Raw genomic sequence first — 16108 nt, 5'->3', positions numbered from 1 at the left:
AGAGAGAGAGAGAGAGAAAGTTATATAAAAAGCACACAAACCTTGCTTTGGAATTGGTTTGAAGAAATCTGTAATTGATTGATTCCTGAAAAATAAGGCACAAATGACATAATATTATCATAAATGAGAAAAGAGAATCTGACATTAGCTGGCTATTTACATATCCAAGAAAATGGTCCACAACAATGGTTTGTTGATATAACAAATAATACTGTTAAAATGAATCTGTAGCTAATAGGATAAAAAAAACCATAGTACATCAGAACCAAAAGTAACCTTCAGATGGTCAAGTCCAAACTTCTTTTAATGATAAAAAAGAGAACCATAGAAGCAGTAAAAACACTCTCTCTGACTCTAAAACCAATCCACTTTCCATGACATCATGCCTCCTCTAAAACAATATTGCTGCTTTTAGTACTTTTTAAAACTATAGACAGGATCTGTGATTTCATTGGTATTATGACTCCCATATAAATTAATTCTCTCTACTAATACAGTTTGGCATGTTCTCTGCAGTTTACAGTCTTACGAGTTGCCCAAAAGAGTGTTAGCCAGTACTGGGGAATGGGGATGGATAGAGAACTATAAAAAATGCGAACCTACCACTTTTTACTCACTGCATCTTTTTGTCTCTCTCAGTAGCATAACACTTTAAATGCAAAAATATTAAAGCCTGAAATGTTGTTTGACTTTTTAAAAAATAAAAGCTTGCACTTGTGTTTATTATGCTTAGTATTAGTTGCAAAAGCTGCTTCAGAAGGACTAGAGGGTTAACAACTACAAGAAATTAAAATCACTGAGTAGGAGCAAAATAATAAATAGCAATATGCAGAACTAGGTAATTAACAAAGTTGAAGTCTCTTATTAGAAGTGAAGTGGGGGGGGGACCCAACACATCCAGATCTCTGCATTTTTTGGCATACTGTAGTAAGTCAAAAAATTCCATCTAAATTAAATTCATAAATAACTAAGCATAAATTGGGATGAGTATCAATTGCTAACTAAGAACCAAATATCATTGCTATTTTCTTCCATCTAAGAATATTTTAAGAAATTTAAGAGCTGCCAAGGAATAAAGTTTATGAAATGAGAAAAATACCCCAAAAAAGTTAAAATAATTACTTTGAATGTAGTGTTCAGCTAGTAAAAATCAAAGCCAATCTGATTAAGTTTTAGGGACTACAGACACTATAGTGCAGTCGAGCCATATCTGGCTCCACCTCCTGAACTGCCAGTCCAGGCAGAGCCCCAGGATGTGCCCCAGGGGGGCCCTTCAGCCCCCATCCCATATTCCAGTGCCTTCGGCCTCCATCCTCCTCTTTCCACAAGCGCTTATGGCTCTCACGGCCAAAAAGGTTGCCAACCCCTGCTATAGTGGGAACAACATGAAGCAGAGGCTTACATTGGTTGGTTCTCTGATATTGAACTCAGAATTTCACTTTTAGAATTTTGCTTTCTGGCTTTTAATGGCTATAGTGAAAGCCAACATAACACAAAAAAACACAGATTTATCTCAGAATTCAAACTGGTTACAAACATGATAGTCATTTATGAATCAGCCATATATGTGTGTGTGTATATATATATATATATATATATATATATATATGTAGTTGGAGCAAATCAAAAGAAGGAATAAAGATGAGCACTCACCACATGTGAGATCGAGTAGCTTCAACACAATCTGATTAAACTGTCAACTTCAAAAAAATGGGAATGAATAAAAGCAAAATCACTATCTTTTGGGGCAGCTGGGTAGCTCAGTGGATTGAGAGTCAGGCCTTGAGATGGGAGGCCCTGGGTTCAAATCCGGCCTCAGACACTTCCCAGCTGTGTGACCCTGGGCAAGTCACTTAACCCCCATTGCTTAGCCCGGAGCCAGCATACAAATATGAAATCAAGACAATCCCTGCTTCTGAGTAGATAAAACATGTTTGCAGATTAGTAAATAGAAGGTACAAGCAAAAAATAAATACTAAATGATGGGGGAGAGAGGGGTAACACTTGTAACAAGTAGTAGACTCTAGAAAAGCCTCTTGAAATAAGCCTGGCAGGGAGCAGAAGAGAGAACAGGGAGTATTCCAGGCACAAGGTGAGCCCGGGCAAAGACTTGTACAAAACAAACAGGATATCATATATAAAGAATAGCAAGTAGGCCAGATTGGTTAGAACATGATTACATGAAGGGAAGTATTATCAGCCTAGAATATAGGTAGAAGACTTTAAATGCCAAATAGAGTTTACATTTTATCCTAGTGGCAGGAAAGAGTCACTAAAGCTTCATTAGCAAGGGAATGACAGGGTCAGACACACTATCTAAGAACTTAGTATTTGTGTAAGATGGATTGGAGAAAGGAGACAGGGTAGAATTACATCAAGGATACGGTAGGGATGATAGGGATGATAAGGATGATAATGAACTAGGGTAGTGGCTAGATGAGCAGGGAGAAGGGGATATATACATGTAATTCCTAAGAACTTTATCATTATTAGGTCAGTTAAGAAAGAGTCTATATAGAAAACAGGCAAAGGAATGTATGTTGGAGTGGTCTCAAAATTAAATAAAAGGCTGAGAAAGAGATACAATGGGAGAAGGGGAAAGGGAGAGATAGAAGGAAGAAAATTATCTCACATAAAAGGCACACAAAAAGAGTTTCTACAGTACTCAGGAAAATGTGAAGAGAGATTAGCAGGTAATTAATGCTTGAATATCACTCTCATTGTAATTGGTTCAAAGAGAGAAGAAAATACATTTACATAGACATACATTTCAGTGAACTACTAGGTATAGATATCTATCTTACCCAACTGGGAAATTCGAAGGGAAAGGGATGGGTGGTCCAGTGATAAAAGGGTGGGTCAATAAAAGGAAAGCAGTGGTCAGAAGCAAAAGATTTTGGACAAAAAGGGAGAAAAAGGATAAACAGAAGAAAAATAGGATAGAGAGAAATACATAGTAATCATAACTGTGAATGTGAATGAGACAAGCTCACCCAATGGAAGCAGAGAAGAGGGGATTAGAAATCAGAATATAACAATATATCGTTTACAAGAGATATATTTGAAACAGAAAAAACATACTTTACACAGTTAAAACAAGGAGAACAGAATCTATTATCCTTCAGCTAAAGTAAAAAAGTCAGGGGTAGAATTCACGGTCTCAGACAAAGCAAAAGCAAAAACAGATCTAATTAAGAGAGATAATAAGGAAACTACCTTTTGCTAAAACGTACCATAGACAAAGTTTATCAAATATTTTACCGAAAGTCCTCTGATAAAGGCCTCTTTTCTCAAAGATACAGGAAAAACTGAGTCAAATAAAAATAAGAGCCATTCCTCAACCGAAAAATTGTCATGGAATATGAATAGGGGCAGTTTTCAAAAGATAAAAGGAAAGCTATCTATAGTCACATAAAAACACGCTAAATCATCATTGATTAGAAAGATGCATAAAACAATGCTGATATTTTCCCTCATACCTATCACAAAGACCCCATGGTGGAAAGAATGAGGGAAAATAGGTATAACTAATGAATTGTTGGTGAAGTTGTAAACTGGTCTAACGATGGTGGAGAAGAATTTGGAAATATGTCCTCAAAGATTATACATAGCTTTTAACTTAATCAATATCACTACTTTATATCCCAAAATTTAAAAAAAAAAAAAAAAAACAACGTAAATGGCTGTATGTACAAAAATATTTAGAGCAGCTCTTTTTGCAGTAGCAAAAAACTGGAAATTTATGGGGATGCTCATCAATGGCTTAACAAGTTGTGGAATGATTATGATGGAATACTATTGTGCTATAAGAAATGGCAAGCAGGATGCTCAGAAAAACCTGGAAAGATAGTTATGAATGGATGAAAAGTAAAGTGAGCAAAACCAGGAGAACAGTGTACAATAGTGACAATAATGTTGCACAATAGTCAACTGAGAATGGTTTGGCTATTCTCAGCAATATAATGATCCAAGACAATTCCTAATGACTTGGGAAAAATGCTTTCCACCTCCAGAGAAAGAATTGATGGGAGTCTAAATGCAAATCAAAGCACATTTTACTTATTTTTTCCCCCTTTTTTTAGTCTTGTGTTTTTTTTCACAATATGACTAATATGGAAATGTTTTTCATGGCTGAACATGTATAACAAATTGCTTGTCTTCTCAATGAAGAGGGAAGGGAGGAAGGGAGAGAGATCTTTTGGAACTCAAAAATTTTACAAATATTAAAATGTTTTTACATGTAATTGGGAAAAAATTAAAAATATGCACATCCTTTGTCACAGAAATATCACTATTAAGTCTATACTCAAAAGAAATCAAAGGAAAAGGATCTATACATTCAAAAATATTGATAGTAGCTCTTTTGGTGGTGGCAAAGATTTGGAAATTGAGGAGATTTGTTCATCAGTTGGGGAATAGTTTAACAAGTTGTGGCACATGTTTGTGAAGGAGTACTATTATGCTTTAAAGAAATGATTGGGGGGGGGGGGTTCAGAAAAACATGGCAAGACCTTTATGTCAACTGATACAAAGTAAAGTGAGAAGAACTAGGAGATCACTGTATGGAGTAAAAGCAATATTTTAATGTTGATCAACTATGAAAGGCTTAGCTACTCTGATCAATACAACGATCCAAGACAATTCCAAAGGAATCATAACGAAAATGCTATCCACCTCCAAAGAAAGAACTGATAAACTCTGTGCACAAATTAAAGTATGCTTTTTTTAACTGTCTTTTTGTGTGTGTGTGATGTGGCTAATATGGAAATATGTTTTGCATGATTTCAAATGTATAATTGATGAAAATTGCTTACCTTCTCAGTGGGTGAGGTAGGGGCAGGAGAGAAGTCAAGAATTTGGAATTCAAAAATTTTTTTAATTGTCAAAAATAAAAAAGGAACTGTCAACAAATATGGTGTTTATTATGTATTTATTTATTTTAATTAAGCACCTGACTGGGGGGGGGCAAAGCCAAGCAGGAAGAAGTAGATTAAGTTCCCCACTCACCTACCCCAAACTCTTCCAAGATCTAGAAAATATACCAGACAAAATCCTAAAATGAAAATCTAAGGGGAAAAAAAAATTGAGTCAGCAATCTGTCAAGCCCAGATCACTAGTGGGGAGATAGGTGGTCTGTAGACACTGTGATTAGGCTGGTAGTACGGTCTGACCAGGAAAATGAGGTTGTGCACTAGGACAAGAAGAGGGCCTAGCCCAATACTGGGAGCAAGACTTTGCTTAGGGTACAAGAACAGGTGTCAATTAGCAATTTTGTCCTCCATTAAACAGCTCTGTTTTACAGATCTAGAAGAAACTGAGTAAGGTATAGGTCCTAGGCTCTGTGGCTCATACCCCCAGAAACAAAGTAGTCTCACATCCAGCCTCTGGCCCAATCTGAAGCCAGTAGAGGAATAAATGACCAGAGCAGGAATCCTAGACCAAAAGGGAAGCCTACAGTCAGTTATGTCACTGAACCAGCAGAGCTTTCCAGCTGACAGTACTGAATTATAGCAGCAGTCTACTGTTACTCAGAGTGAAAAACTCAGACCAGGGAGTCAGTGATTAGACTTTGCCCTGGGTCAATGTGGGAGGACTCAAAGTTTGCAGCTGCCTAGCCTAAGCTGTCTCTGAGAGCTTGGAATAACAACACTTAATATCTCAAGAAAGCAGCAATAGAACCAGTTCAAATCTTCCCTCCAAAAGTGTGTAGAGGCGAGCCCTAACAAAAAGTCAAAAAGTAAGATTAGAAGAATGAACAACAACAACAAAAAAATCACACCATAAAAAACTTCTGGATCACCTGAGCCATGAGATTGTGGACTTGATATTACCTCCGATCTCCTTGACCTCTCAAACCTCTCCAAAACAAAAATTTTTTCCCAGTAATAAAGCAAATTCAGCTTTCTTCCAGGTCCATGGAGACCTCAGCTCCAGGCCGAAAGCCAGTTTGACTACAGCCCATCAGAAGCATAAGCCTCCTAGAGGCTACAACTCTGAACTAATGGTGCTAGGTAAAACTGGCTCTGAACTGCCAGTGCTGGGCCAGAGAACTGAAGCACAGAAGCAGTATACCAGGACAAAACAGTATGTGGGAGCTGCAGCACCCCACCAAGTCTGAGAGAAAGAGAACAGTTTCCAGCTGGGACCAGTTTTGATCATCCAATGGTCAATCTGGGCAGAAAACCAGCTGGGTTTTCTGGATTGTCCACTGTGGGAGGAAGTTGAGATACTTTAAGACACAACTTTCAAGTTGTCAGAGGGGAAGGAATCAAGAAATGATAAGAAAAATAAGTAGGAGAAAAAAGATAAAAAGAAATGAGTTCAATGAATACCAATGATTTCAGAAAGAAATATTAAAGATCTTGACTATATAAACAGATAAATCAAAAAGAAAAACAGCAACAACAGAAAGAAATATGACCTCTGGATCTAGTAAATAAGTTCAGGGATCTATGAATAAATACCATTAAATAAAGGAAAATGATCCAGTACTTGATGAGGCAGAGCACCTTGTGGAATTTGAGAAAATGGACCCAGAAACAGAACTTATGTCCTGCACAGAAAAATTAACACAAAGATCAGAAAAATGTGAATCTGCAATGGCAACAGCAAGCTTCACCAAAGAAACATAAAAGAGAATAATAGATTGGGAATATGAATACACAGAAGTGAAGAAAAAACTAAGAAAATGCAAAATATGTTAAAGAAATTAACATTAAATGACATTACAATTTCTCATTACGCAAGCAAAACATATGGGTCTCAAAAACAGAATGCATAAAAAAAACCTAAAAATCGTAGGTCTTCTAGAAGACTACAACAGGCAAAAAAATTTTAACACCATAATGAAGGAAATAACAGAAAAGAAATGTCTAGAACTTCTGAACAAAGAAAATGAAACTGCAATGGAAAGAATTAACAGTTCAAATCTGGCCTCAGATACTTCATAGCTGTGTGACCCTGGATAAGTCAATTAAGCCCAGTTGCCTAGTCGTGACCACCCTCCATCTTCCTGGGTTCAGATCTGACTCAGACACTTAGCTGTGTGACCCCCGAGCAAGTCACTTAACCTTGTTTACCTCAGTTCCTCATCTGTAAAAATGAACCGGATAAGGAAATGGCAAATTACTCCCGTATCTTTGCCAAGAAAACCCCAAATGGAGTCACAGAGGCAGATGCAACTGAAATGCCTGAACAGCAACCAATTCTATTCCCACTAGAAAAAGGAAAAGGATGGAATAATGTTGGAAGAGCAATAGTACACAGGACACAGTTCCCCCCAGTGCCCTATACTGCAAATGTGAACCTAATTATATAGGACAAAAGATGGATATTCAATAATAAAGAGTTTAAAACATTTTTAGAAAGAAAACCAAGAATGAAAGAATTTTTTCCTTCTCAAACACCCCAAACAACAGAAATTCAAGAGGGAATAAATGCAGCAGGCCAGAACAGTAAAAATAATAGAATGCTAACAGACTGGCCAGTGAGAGACTTCTTTCTAAAGGCGACAGGGATAAAAATGAAAATCTGGTAGAGGTAACAGTGAAGAGACAGACAGTGGGAATTATGGACAGAACCTGGCAATATCCTTCCTGCCTTCTTTTATGGGATATTACAACATGAGAGGTAGAAAAGAAAGTAGGGTGATAGAATATGTGACATGTTGGAATTAAATCTGAGACCTCTGTGGTCTCAGAAAGAATGGAACCTACATGTGAGTAGATGAAGAGAGAGGGAGAAAAAACTGAAAAGTGAGGGGAAAGGAGGCCTTACTTTGAAGGTAAAAGAGGATTCCACTGATGAATGCTCCTATGGATAAAGGGAGATGAGGACCTTACACTGCTCAAGGGCTAGGGGATTTAGTGCTTAAAAAGTCTACTTGTCCTAGGAGGGAGGAGTTGGGACCCCTAGGTGCAACTAACACCTGGAGGAGCAGGAAGTTGGACACAAGCAGGTGGTTACCAGGCAAATATGGGCGGGGGAGGTCAACAAGAGAAGATAAAGATCAATGGTGGGAAAGGGCCCCACAATAAGCAGGGTCCTATCTGACACCTCCAGTAATTGACATTGTCCAGAAAGGCACAATGGAAAAGGGGAATCCATAGGAAGGAAAAGCCTTCCAATTTGGAAGCAGAAACAGCTATACTTTGGAAGCTTTGATTGTAAGAAGAATCCAGGGAAAAGAGAACAGATGATTATAGGAGCTGTTGAGTCAGAGAATGAAGGTCACAAGACAAGAGTGAAAAGAAGAGAGAAATCCCTTTTGGAAAGAGATGGGAAAAAATGAAAATTTAAAAATTAATAACAGGACTAGAAGAAGATAAGTAGAAAAAAGGGACATCTATTTGACTGAGAAAAAAAAAGGGAAAGAAATGTATAACTAGATAAAAACAGGAGAAATGAATAAATTAAACCCAAAGGGAAAGGGGTAAAAAGCAAAAAGAGGCCATCAGATGACAGGAAGACAGTCAGTAAGAATAGAGCTACCTTAAAAGGGGAGAGGAAGGGGGGTTATAATTTAAAACAAAAAAGGATAGATTGGAAAAGAAAAATCCATTGCTTACAAGAAACATTTAAAAAACAAAGGCATATACAAAGTAAAACTATGAGGATGGAAAAATTTTACTATGCTCCAAGTTAATCCAAAAAAGCAGTTGTTATCATGCTATCAGACAAAACTAAAACAAACATTTAAAAAATGAAGGATAAATAAATTATATTATGCTGAAAAGGCCCATAAACATCAAACTAGTATCAGTAATATGTGCACCAAACGCCTTACCACCCAAATTAATAAAGGAAACATCTAAGTTTCAAGAAGGCATAGACAATAACACAACAGGGCCAGGCGACTTCAATATTCCTCCACAGGTTTTGGTAAGTCTAGTAGGAAAAATAAACGAAAGGATAAATGGAGAACTGAACCAAGTTCTGTAAAAATTAAAACTTATGATATATTCTAAATGGAACAGCAAAAGAATATACATATTTTCCTGCACCTGTTTTACAAAAAGAAGCTTTTTGTAAATGGAATTTTTATAAAAAAGTGACCATGTACTGGTGTACAGATATACTGGAAACAGATATAAAAAGGCCAAAGTAGTTAATGCAGACCTTGATGACCAGAATATAACAAGAATAAAAATTGTTTCAGGAACCACAAACAAAAGATACAAATCCAAATAGAGACTTAACACTTAAATCATGAGTGAGTCAAAGAAAAAAAATCATATAAATAATAATTAAGTAAAAGAAAATCAGAACAAAGAAACAACATACCAAAATTTCTGAGATGCAGCTAAAATATTCCTCAGGGTAAAAATTGTATCCTTACAATCATACATTAACAAAATAGAAAAAGAAAAGATTAATGAACTGAATAGGTATTCAAAAAATTAGAAAAATAAACAAATAAAACTAAAATAAACACAAAAGAGATATTAAAAATTAGATGGGATATAAATAAATTGGAAACAAAATCCACCCCTAGCCCCCAGAGAAAAGACATCTAAAACTAAAAGGTGGTTCTTTGTAAAAACTAATAAATTAATCATTAATAATTAATTAATCAATTAATTAATAATTAAAATCTTTGGGCTAATCTGCTTAAAAAGAGAGCAGCAAATTAAATTAAATCAAAATAGCAAATGAGCAAGATGAAATCACAGCAAAACCAAAATAAAGAGTAATCAAAACATACTATATGCAGTTACATGCTAATAAAACTGAGAACATAAAAGAAATAGGATATCTTCAAAAATATGAAATGCCAAAACTATTAGAAAGGGCAGATTGAAATCTTAAATAACCTAATCTCAGAAAAAGACATAAATCTAGGTGTAAAGGAACTTGCCAAAGGAAAAAAAACTCCGAATATGTTTGGATTTACAGGAGAATTTAATGAAACTTTTAAAAGATAATTTGCATCCATATTTCATAATTATTCTCAAAAACTGAGATAGAACACTACCAGAATCCTTTTATGAAACAAATATAGTTCTAGTACTCAAACTGGGGAAAGATAAAACATCTAAAGAAAACTATATAGACCAATATCATTAACTTTGATTAAAAAATTTTAAACAAAATCCTATCAAACAGACTACAGAAATTTATCCAAGAAACAATTTCTTATGATAAAGTAGATTTGTACCAGGGATGTAAACCAGGGGTTCAACACTAAGAAAACAACTGATGTAATTAATCATATTAAAAACCAAAATATCCAAGACCACATGTTCATAAATAGTGGGAGAAAAAACCTTTGACAAAGTACAACACTTTTTATGCTAAAAATCCTACAAAAGTTAGGCACATAAGAACCTTTTAAAAATATCATAAAACCCAAAGCAAGTCATTATATACAATGGGGATACGGTAGAACTTTTCCCAATAAGTTCAAGAGTGAAGCAAAGATGTCTATTCTTCCTACTAGTATTTGATAGTGTTGTAAATGCTAGGAATAGCAATAAGACAAGAGAAAAGAATTAAAAGGAATAAAGAGGAGATAAAACTGTCTCTGCTAAAGATATGATGGTTTACTTAGATAACTGTAGGGAATCAGAAAAAATATTCCTTTAGACAATTAATAGTTTCAGCAAAGTTAGCAGGCTACAGAAAAAAAAATTCTCAAAAGACAATAGCATTTATATAAAATAACACAAGAAGCAATAAATAACTAGAAAATGATCAAAATATCTGGAGATCAACTTCCAAAACCACAAAATAACTAGATTTCAATTGCAATTTTCCCTCTGCAAGTGTGAAGAAAAAAAGGAAGATGAAATGCCATTATTGTAGGTATTTTTGAAACTAGAGGATGTCCTTAAAGTCTTAATTAAGTTTTAATGGTTATACACTATCCTAATAATAAATCCGAATGACCTCAAAAGAGAATAATTAGGGAAGTGTTACCAAAGTAGCAAGCAATCTGCCTGAAAGTTATTACACAAAAAAATTTCCAGGAAATTATTTAAATATGTTATGCCATAAACATGAAGGAATTTCTTTTTATAGTTTAACTACTCATTTTACTCTTTTAAAAAGTTTTACTAAAGTCTTTTTAAATGCTAGTAATTTCTAAATTTACCAGCTTTTCTTTCTTTTTTTACTATTCTTGTTTTTTGTTTATTTATTTATTTAAAGTGTTTTTCCATGGTTAAATGATTCATGTTCTATCCCTCCCCTTTTCCCTCCTCCCTTCCGGGGCTAACAAACAATTCCACTGGCTTATACCTTTATTATCACTCAATACTTATTTCCATATTATTCATTTTTATAATAGATCTTTTAAAAACCAAAATCCCACATTCTATGCCCATTTAAACAAGTGATAAATCATGTTTTTCTTCTGCATTTCTACTCCCACAGTTCTTTCTCTGGATGTGGATAGCGTTCTTTCTTGTCTCTCGGGATTGACCCTAGATAATTGCATTGCTATTTACTTTTCCTTTGTAAAAATGACCAACAAAACCAACTACAAAATGCATTCCGCACTTCTCATCTCTAATGAAACAGGAAGTGAGTTTGGATCAACACTGGTTACTGGAAATATTTTCTTTTACCTTATTGTAGTCATTGCGTAGATTACTCTCCCAGTATAGCTTATTTTGCTTTGCATCAATTCATACATATTTTACTATATTTCTCTAGATTCCTCCTATTTATTCTTTCTCATGGTTTACATATACTTGGTTTCTTTAGCTATTCTACACTGTTAACAATTTTTATATTATTATAAAAAAGGATTGCTACAAATAAAAAATCACGTAGGTGAGACAAGTTTCCTCCCAAAAAAACAAATAATATTCCAGAATGATAAGACTAATTCACAACAGCAGCCATCAGTCTTCATACAAGTCCTCTAACATTACCTTTTATCAGTTGGAGGGGGGAGGGGGGAGAAGACCTGGACTTTAGTGTTGTTTTAATTTGCATTTCTAATTAGCTCTACATACTTTAGTATTTGAAAGAAGGGCTGGACATTGTATTTTAAAAATACTAAAGCTAGGGGCAGCTGGGTAGCTCAGTGGATTGAGAGCCAGGCCTAGAGACCGGAGGTCCTAGGTTCAAATTTGACCTCAGACACTTTCCAGCTGTGTGACCCTGGGCGAGTCACTTGACCCCCATTGCCTACCCTTACCAATCTTCTGCCTTGGAGCCAATATATCCAAGACGGAAGGTAAGGGTTTAAAAAAAATAAAACAAATAAAAATACTAAAGCTTTAGCATATAAGTTAAATTAAAAACTAAAAGCTAAATTAAAAACCAAGCTAAAGAATGCAGTGGATAGTGTGTCAGGCCTAGGTTCTGAAATATTTATCTTCTAGAGTTCAAATCTGGCCTCAGTCTAAGAGTTTTACTAGCTGTATGACCCTAGGCAAGTCATTAAACCGGGTGGACCTCAGAGAAGAAAATGGCAAGCCAACCACTCCAGTATCTCTGCCAAGAAAACTCCAATTGGGGTAACAAAGAGTTGACACGCTTGAAAAACAACGAATTAAAAACACTAAGGTCTGAAGGTGTGAGATTGGGAGGTCAATTAAGGGGGGGGGGTCAGTTCTCAATTTCCCCCCCCAATTTTTATCACATAAAAAAGAAAACGTAACAGCTAGTAAGCACCAGTAGAAAGTACTATTAAGACACAAAATACTAATGTGGAATATAATTTTGGAGAAAATATATTCATTCTCCAATTTGAAAACAGCACAAAGAATTAATTTTTTAAAAAGAATTAAAAAAAAAACTCGCAAGGAAATCCTTGGGGGCAAATTGGTGGAGGGCAAGGGGAGGACCAAATATTTAAAGCCAGTGGAAGGAAAACACAACGCACCATTCCATTTAGAACATAAAATGCAAATAAGTAACAAAATAGAAAGCAACAAGTCTAGGTAGAAGCAAATCAAAGTGCTTTATAATATTACATAAGCAGAGAAAAAGTATAAACAATTAAGTAGGCTAGGAAGCGATGACAATAACCTGATCCAGCAGGAGTCAGAAGTCTCTTATTGATCCAACATAACAGCACAAATATGAAACATCGTTTCCGGAGCCTATTCTAATACGCGGCGCACACTCAGGCGCGTCCACCCCGAATGCCCGTCGGAGCTCGCCGGCCTAGACCTACAGTTCTAAATCTTAGGATGTTCACGCACCACTGGGTACTGCAAGGAGGCGGTCCGAAGGGGCCCGCCGCAAAACTGGAAAACCAACCCTTCCCGGCCGCAATCTATACCCCCAGGCCCGGCCTCCGCCCGCCGTCCCCTCTGCACCGTACCGGTCACGGCGGCTCTCCTCAAGTCTCCGCGACACAGGGCTGGCCGCATCCGGGGTCGGGGGACAGCACGACAGCAGGAAAGGGGGTGAGTCGGGACAACGCTTAGCAGGCACGCCGGACAGCTTCATGTCCCCGTTGTAGGGTTGGGGACACCGTCTGTTTAGGGGAACTCACGGCGGCAGTTGGCGAATTTGTTGGGGACTCCGCGCCCCCTCCCACTTCCCTACGGTTACCTCTTCGGGAGTGGCGCGAGGACTGGCGGGAAGGAATCGAGCCACAACAAGGAGGCGGGCTTTGCCACCGAGATTGGCGTGTTGATTGGTTTGATCCGAACGCATGCGCAGACTACTTCACCACCTTTTTAAGCTGGGCCTTGGGTTAAGAATCCGAAAGCGAAAATTAAACTTTGGGTACACCGTAGTGAGGTATGAAGCCTTCCCACCTCCCAGCTGATTTCATTCTTCTTGTTCTTAGTGCTTGTGGAAAGTACTGCGGCAGCGCTACTGGGTGGCTCAGTGGATTGAGAGCTAGGCCTAGAGACGGGAGTTCCGGGTTCAAATGTGGCCTCAGACACTTCTTACCCGTATGTCCCTGGGTAAGTCACCTAACACCCCATTGCCCAGCCTTTAGCACTCTTCTACCCTGGAACTGATTTACAGTATTGATTCTGAGATGTAAGGTAAGGGTTTAAAAAAAAATAAAACAATACAATGGCCATAACCAGAGCTGTTAGCGGTTCTGTGCTGGCCCAGTCCTCAACCTGGGGCAGGCCTCAGGCTAATGATCTTTAAGCATTCAGTATGGTCTTACTAGGGGTTAGCACACCGGGCCTGAAGTCAGAAAGTCCTGAATTCAAATGCCATTTCAGACAACCGCTGTGTGATTCTGAGTAAGTCACTTCACTTTGTGGGCTTCTGTTTCTAAATCTGTAAAATGAATTCGAGAAGGAAATGGCAAAATACTCCGGTATCTTTGCCAAGAAAACCCCACCAAGGGTCACAGAGTTGGAAAGGACTGAACACATACACCAAGAATGGATAGGGATACACAAAGAAGCAAAAACTGGGCTCTCCATGAGCTTCCCACCCATGAATGAGCTTTCCATCCAAAGGCAGAGAATAGGGACAGAGTTATAAGACTGGATAATGAGGAAACAATTCAAAGTCCCATGCCCTGGGGCAAGGAAGGCAAAAGATGGCAGAATTTGTCACTCCAGCTTGATTCATTTCCACCTGCCCAGGAGGAGCTCCCAGTCTAATGGTTCCTGCCCACTTCTTTGGAGATGAAGGGGAGGATGACCTTCGTCCTTTTTATCTCTGAAGTTTTTCCCAATAAGATCAGGAGTGAAGCAAGGATGCCCGTTATTACCTCTATTACTTAATATCGTATTGGAAATGTTAGCTTTAGATCCAGGAGAACATTGTACACCAAGAGAGATACACTGTGGGACTATCTAAGGTAATGGACTTCTCTACTAGCAGCAATGTTATGAGCCAGGACAACTCTGAGAGACTTATGAGAAAGAACACTATCCACATTCAGAGAAAGAACTGTTGGTGTAGAAAGAGAAGAAAAATAACAGCTTGATCACATGATTCAATGGGGATATGATTGGGAAAGTAGACTCTAACCCATCACCCTAGTGCAAATATTAATAATATGGAAATAGGTCTTGATCAATGACACATTGGGATAGCTCTTGGCTACTGGAGGGAGGTAGGAGGAGGGGAGGTAAAGAACATGAATCATTTAGCCATGGAGAAATATTCTTAATTAATTAATTAAGCTTAATTTAAAAAAAGAAATGCTACCTTTAGCAATAAGGAAACAAAAGGAAATTGAAAAGGATTAAAGTATGCAATGGGGAGACTAAACTATCAGTCTTTGCAAATGATATGATCAGCTACTTAGAGAATTGGAGAAAATCAACTAAAAGGCCAGTGGAAATAATCATTTTAGCAAAGTTGCAGAATACAAATCATCAGCATTTCTATATATTTCCAACAAAAATCAGCATCAAGAATTAGAAAGAGAAACTCCGTTTAAAATCACACTAGGGAGTTTCCGGGTTAAGATGGCGGCAGAGTAAGAAGCAGCTCTTAACCTCTCCTGACCGAAACACACAAAACTCCTCAAGGGGACATAAAAACAAGTCCAGACGAACGGAGGAACCCCACAACAGGGCACAGCGTGGAAGGTACGTGGAATCGAGACATTTCCAGGCTATAAAGGGCTCTCACTAAATCGCGGGCTGAGCAACCACCCCACCCCCACCCCCTCCACACACAAAATCTATAGCTCTGAAGCCAGCTAAAAAGAAATAGAGCAAGTTTGGGGTACCCATCGAGTCATTGGCAGCTCCGGGGCCTGTTCCTGAGAGCAGCAAGATTTAGGACCCCAATAAGCCAGAGAACGCAAGTGAAATCTGAGCGCGAGGGCAGAGAGTGGACACCCAGCGCAGAGCGCACAGGCACTGGCGGAGGCGTGGGTGGAGGCAGACACAACCAGGAACTAAAGCTCTGAAAACCTGAGTGGGGAACCAGTGCAGACGGGTATACGACTGTGGAAGCAGCGCCCTGAGACTTGTAAAGGAACCTCCTGCAGAGGATCAAGCAAGGGGGTCCACTAGGGGGCTTGACCTTGGAAAAAAGCAGAACTCAGACCTCAGGTACCAATAGACCGCGGACAGACACTGAGCGCGAGGATAAACCTGAGAAGCTGCTGGGCTAATGATGGCTACCCAACCTCAGGAAACTCAGAAGAGAAAGAATAACAACAAGAAAAAGAAGCCCTTAACACTCGACAACTTTTACACAGAGAAAATCCAGA

At 37.8% G+C, this 16108-nt stretch overlaps 1 protein-coding gene across 1 annotated transcript in view; it reads right to left on the bottom strand.

Moving 5' to 3' along the window:
• SLF2 (SMC5-SMC6 complex localization factor 2) overlaps positions 1 to 13483 on the bottom strand; it is a 68664-nt gene extending 55181 nt beyond the window's left edge. The window contains exons 1-2 of the mRNA XM_044665494.1: positions 13280 to 13483; positions 42 to 85 (exon numbers count right to left, since the gene is read on the bottom strand). Of these exons, the coding sequence (XP_044521429.1) occupies positions 42 to 85; positions 13280 to 13407 (172 nt within the window). The 5' untranslated portion in view covers positions 13408 to 13483. The remainder of the gene's footprint in view (positions 1 to 41; positions 86 to 13279) is intronic.
• Positions 13484 to 16108: the final 2625 nt, after the last annotated feature.

Source organism: Gracilinanus agilis, chromosome 2, assembly GCF_016433145.1.
Source record: "Gracilinanus agilis isolate LMUSP501 chromosome 2, AgileGrace, whole genome shotgun sequence".
In the NCBI taxonomy this organism is placed as follows: domain Eukaryota; kingdom Metazoa; phylum Chordata; class Mammalia; order Didelphimorphia; family Didelphidae; genus Gracilinanus; species Gracilinanus agilis.
This window is presented reverse-complemented; position numbering and strand designations above follow the sequence as displayed.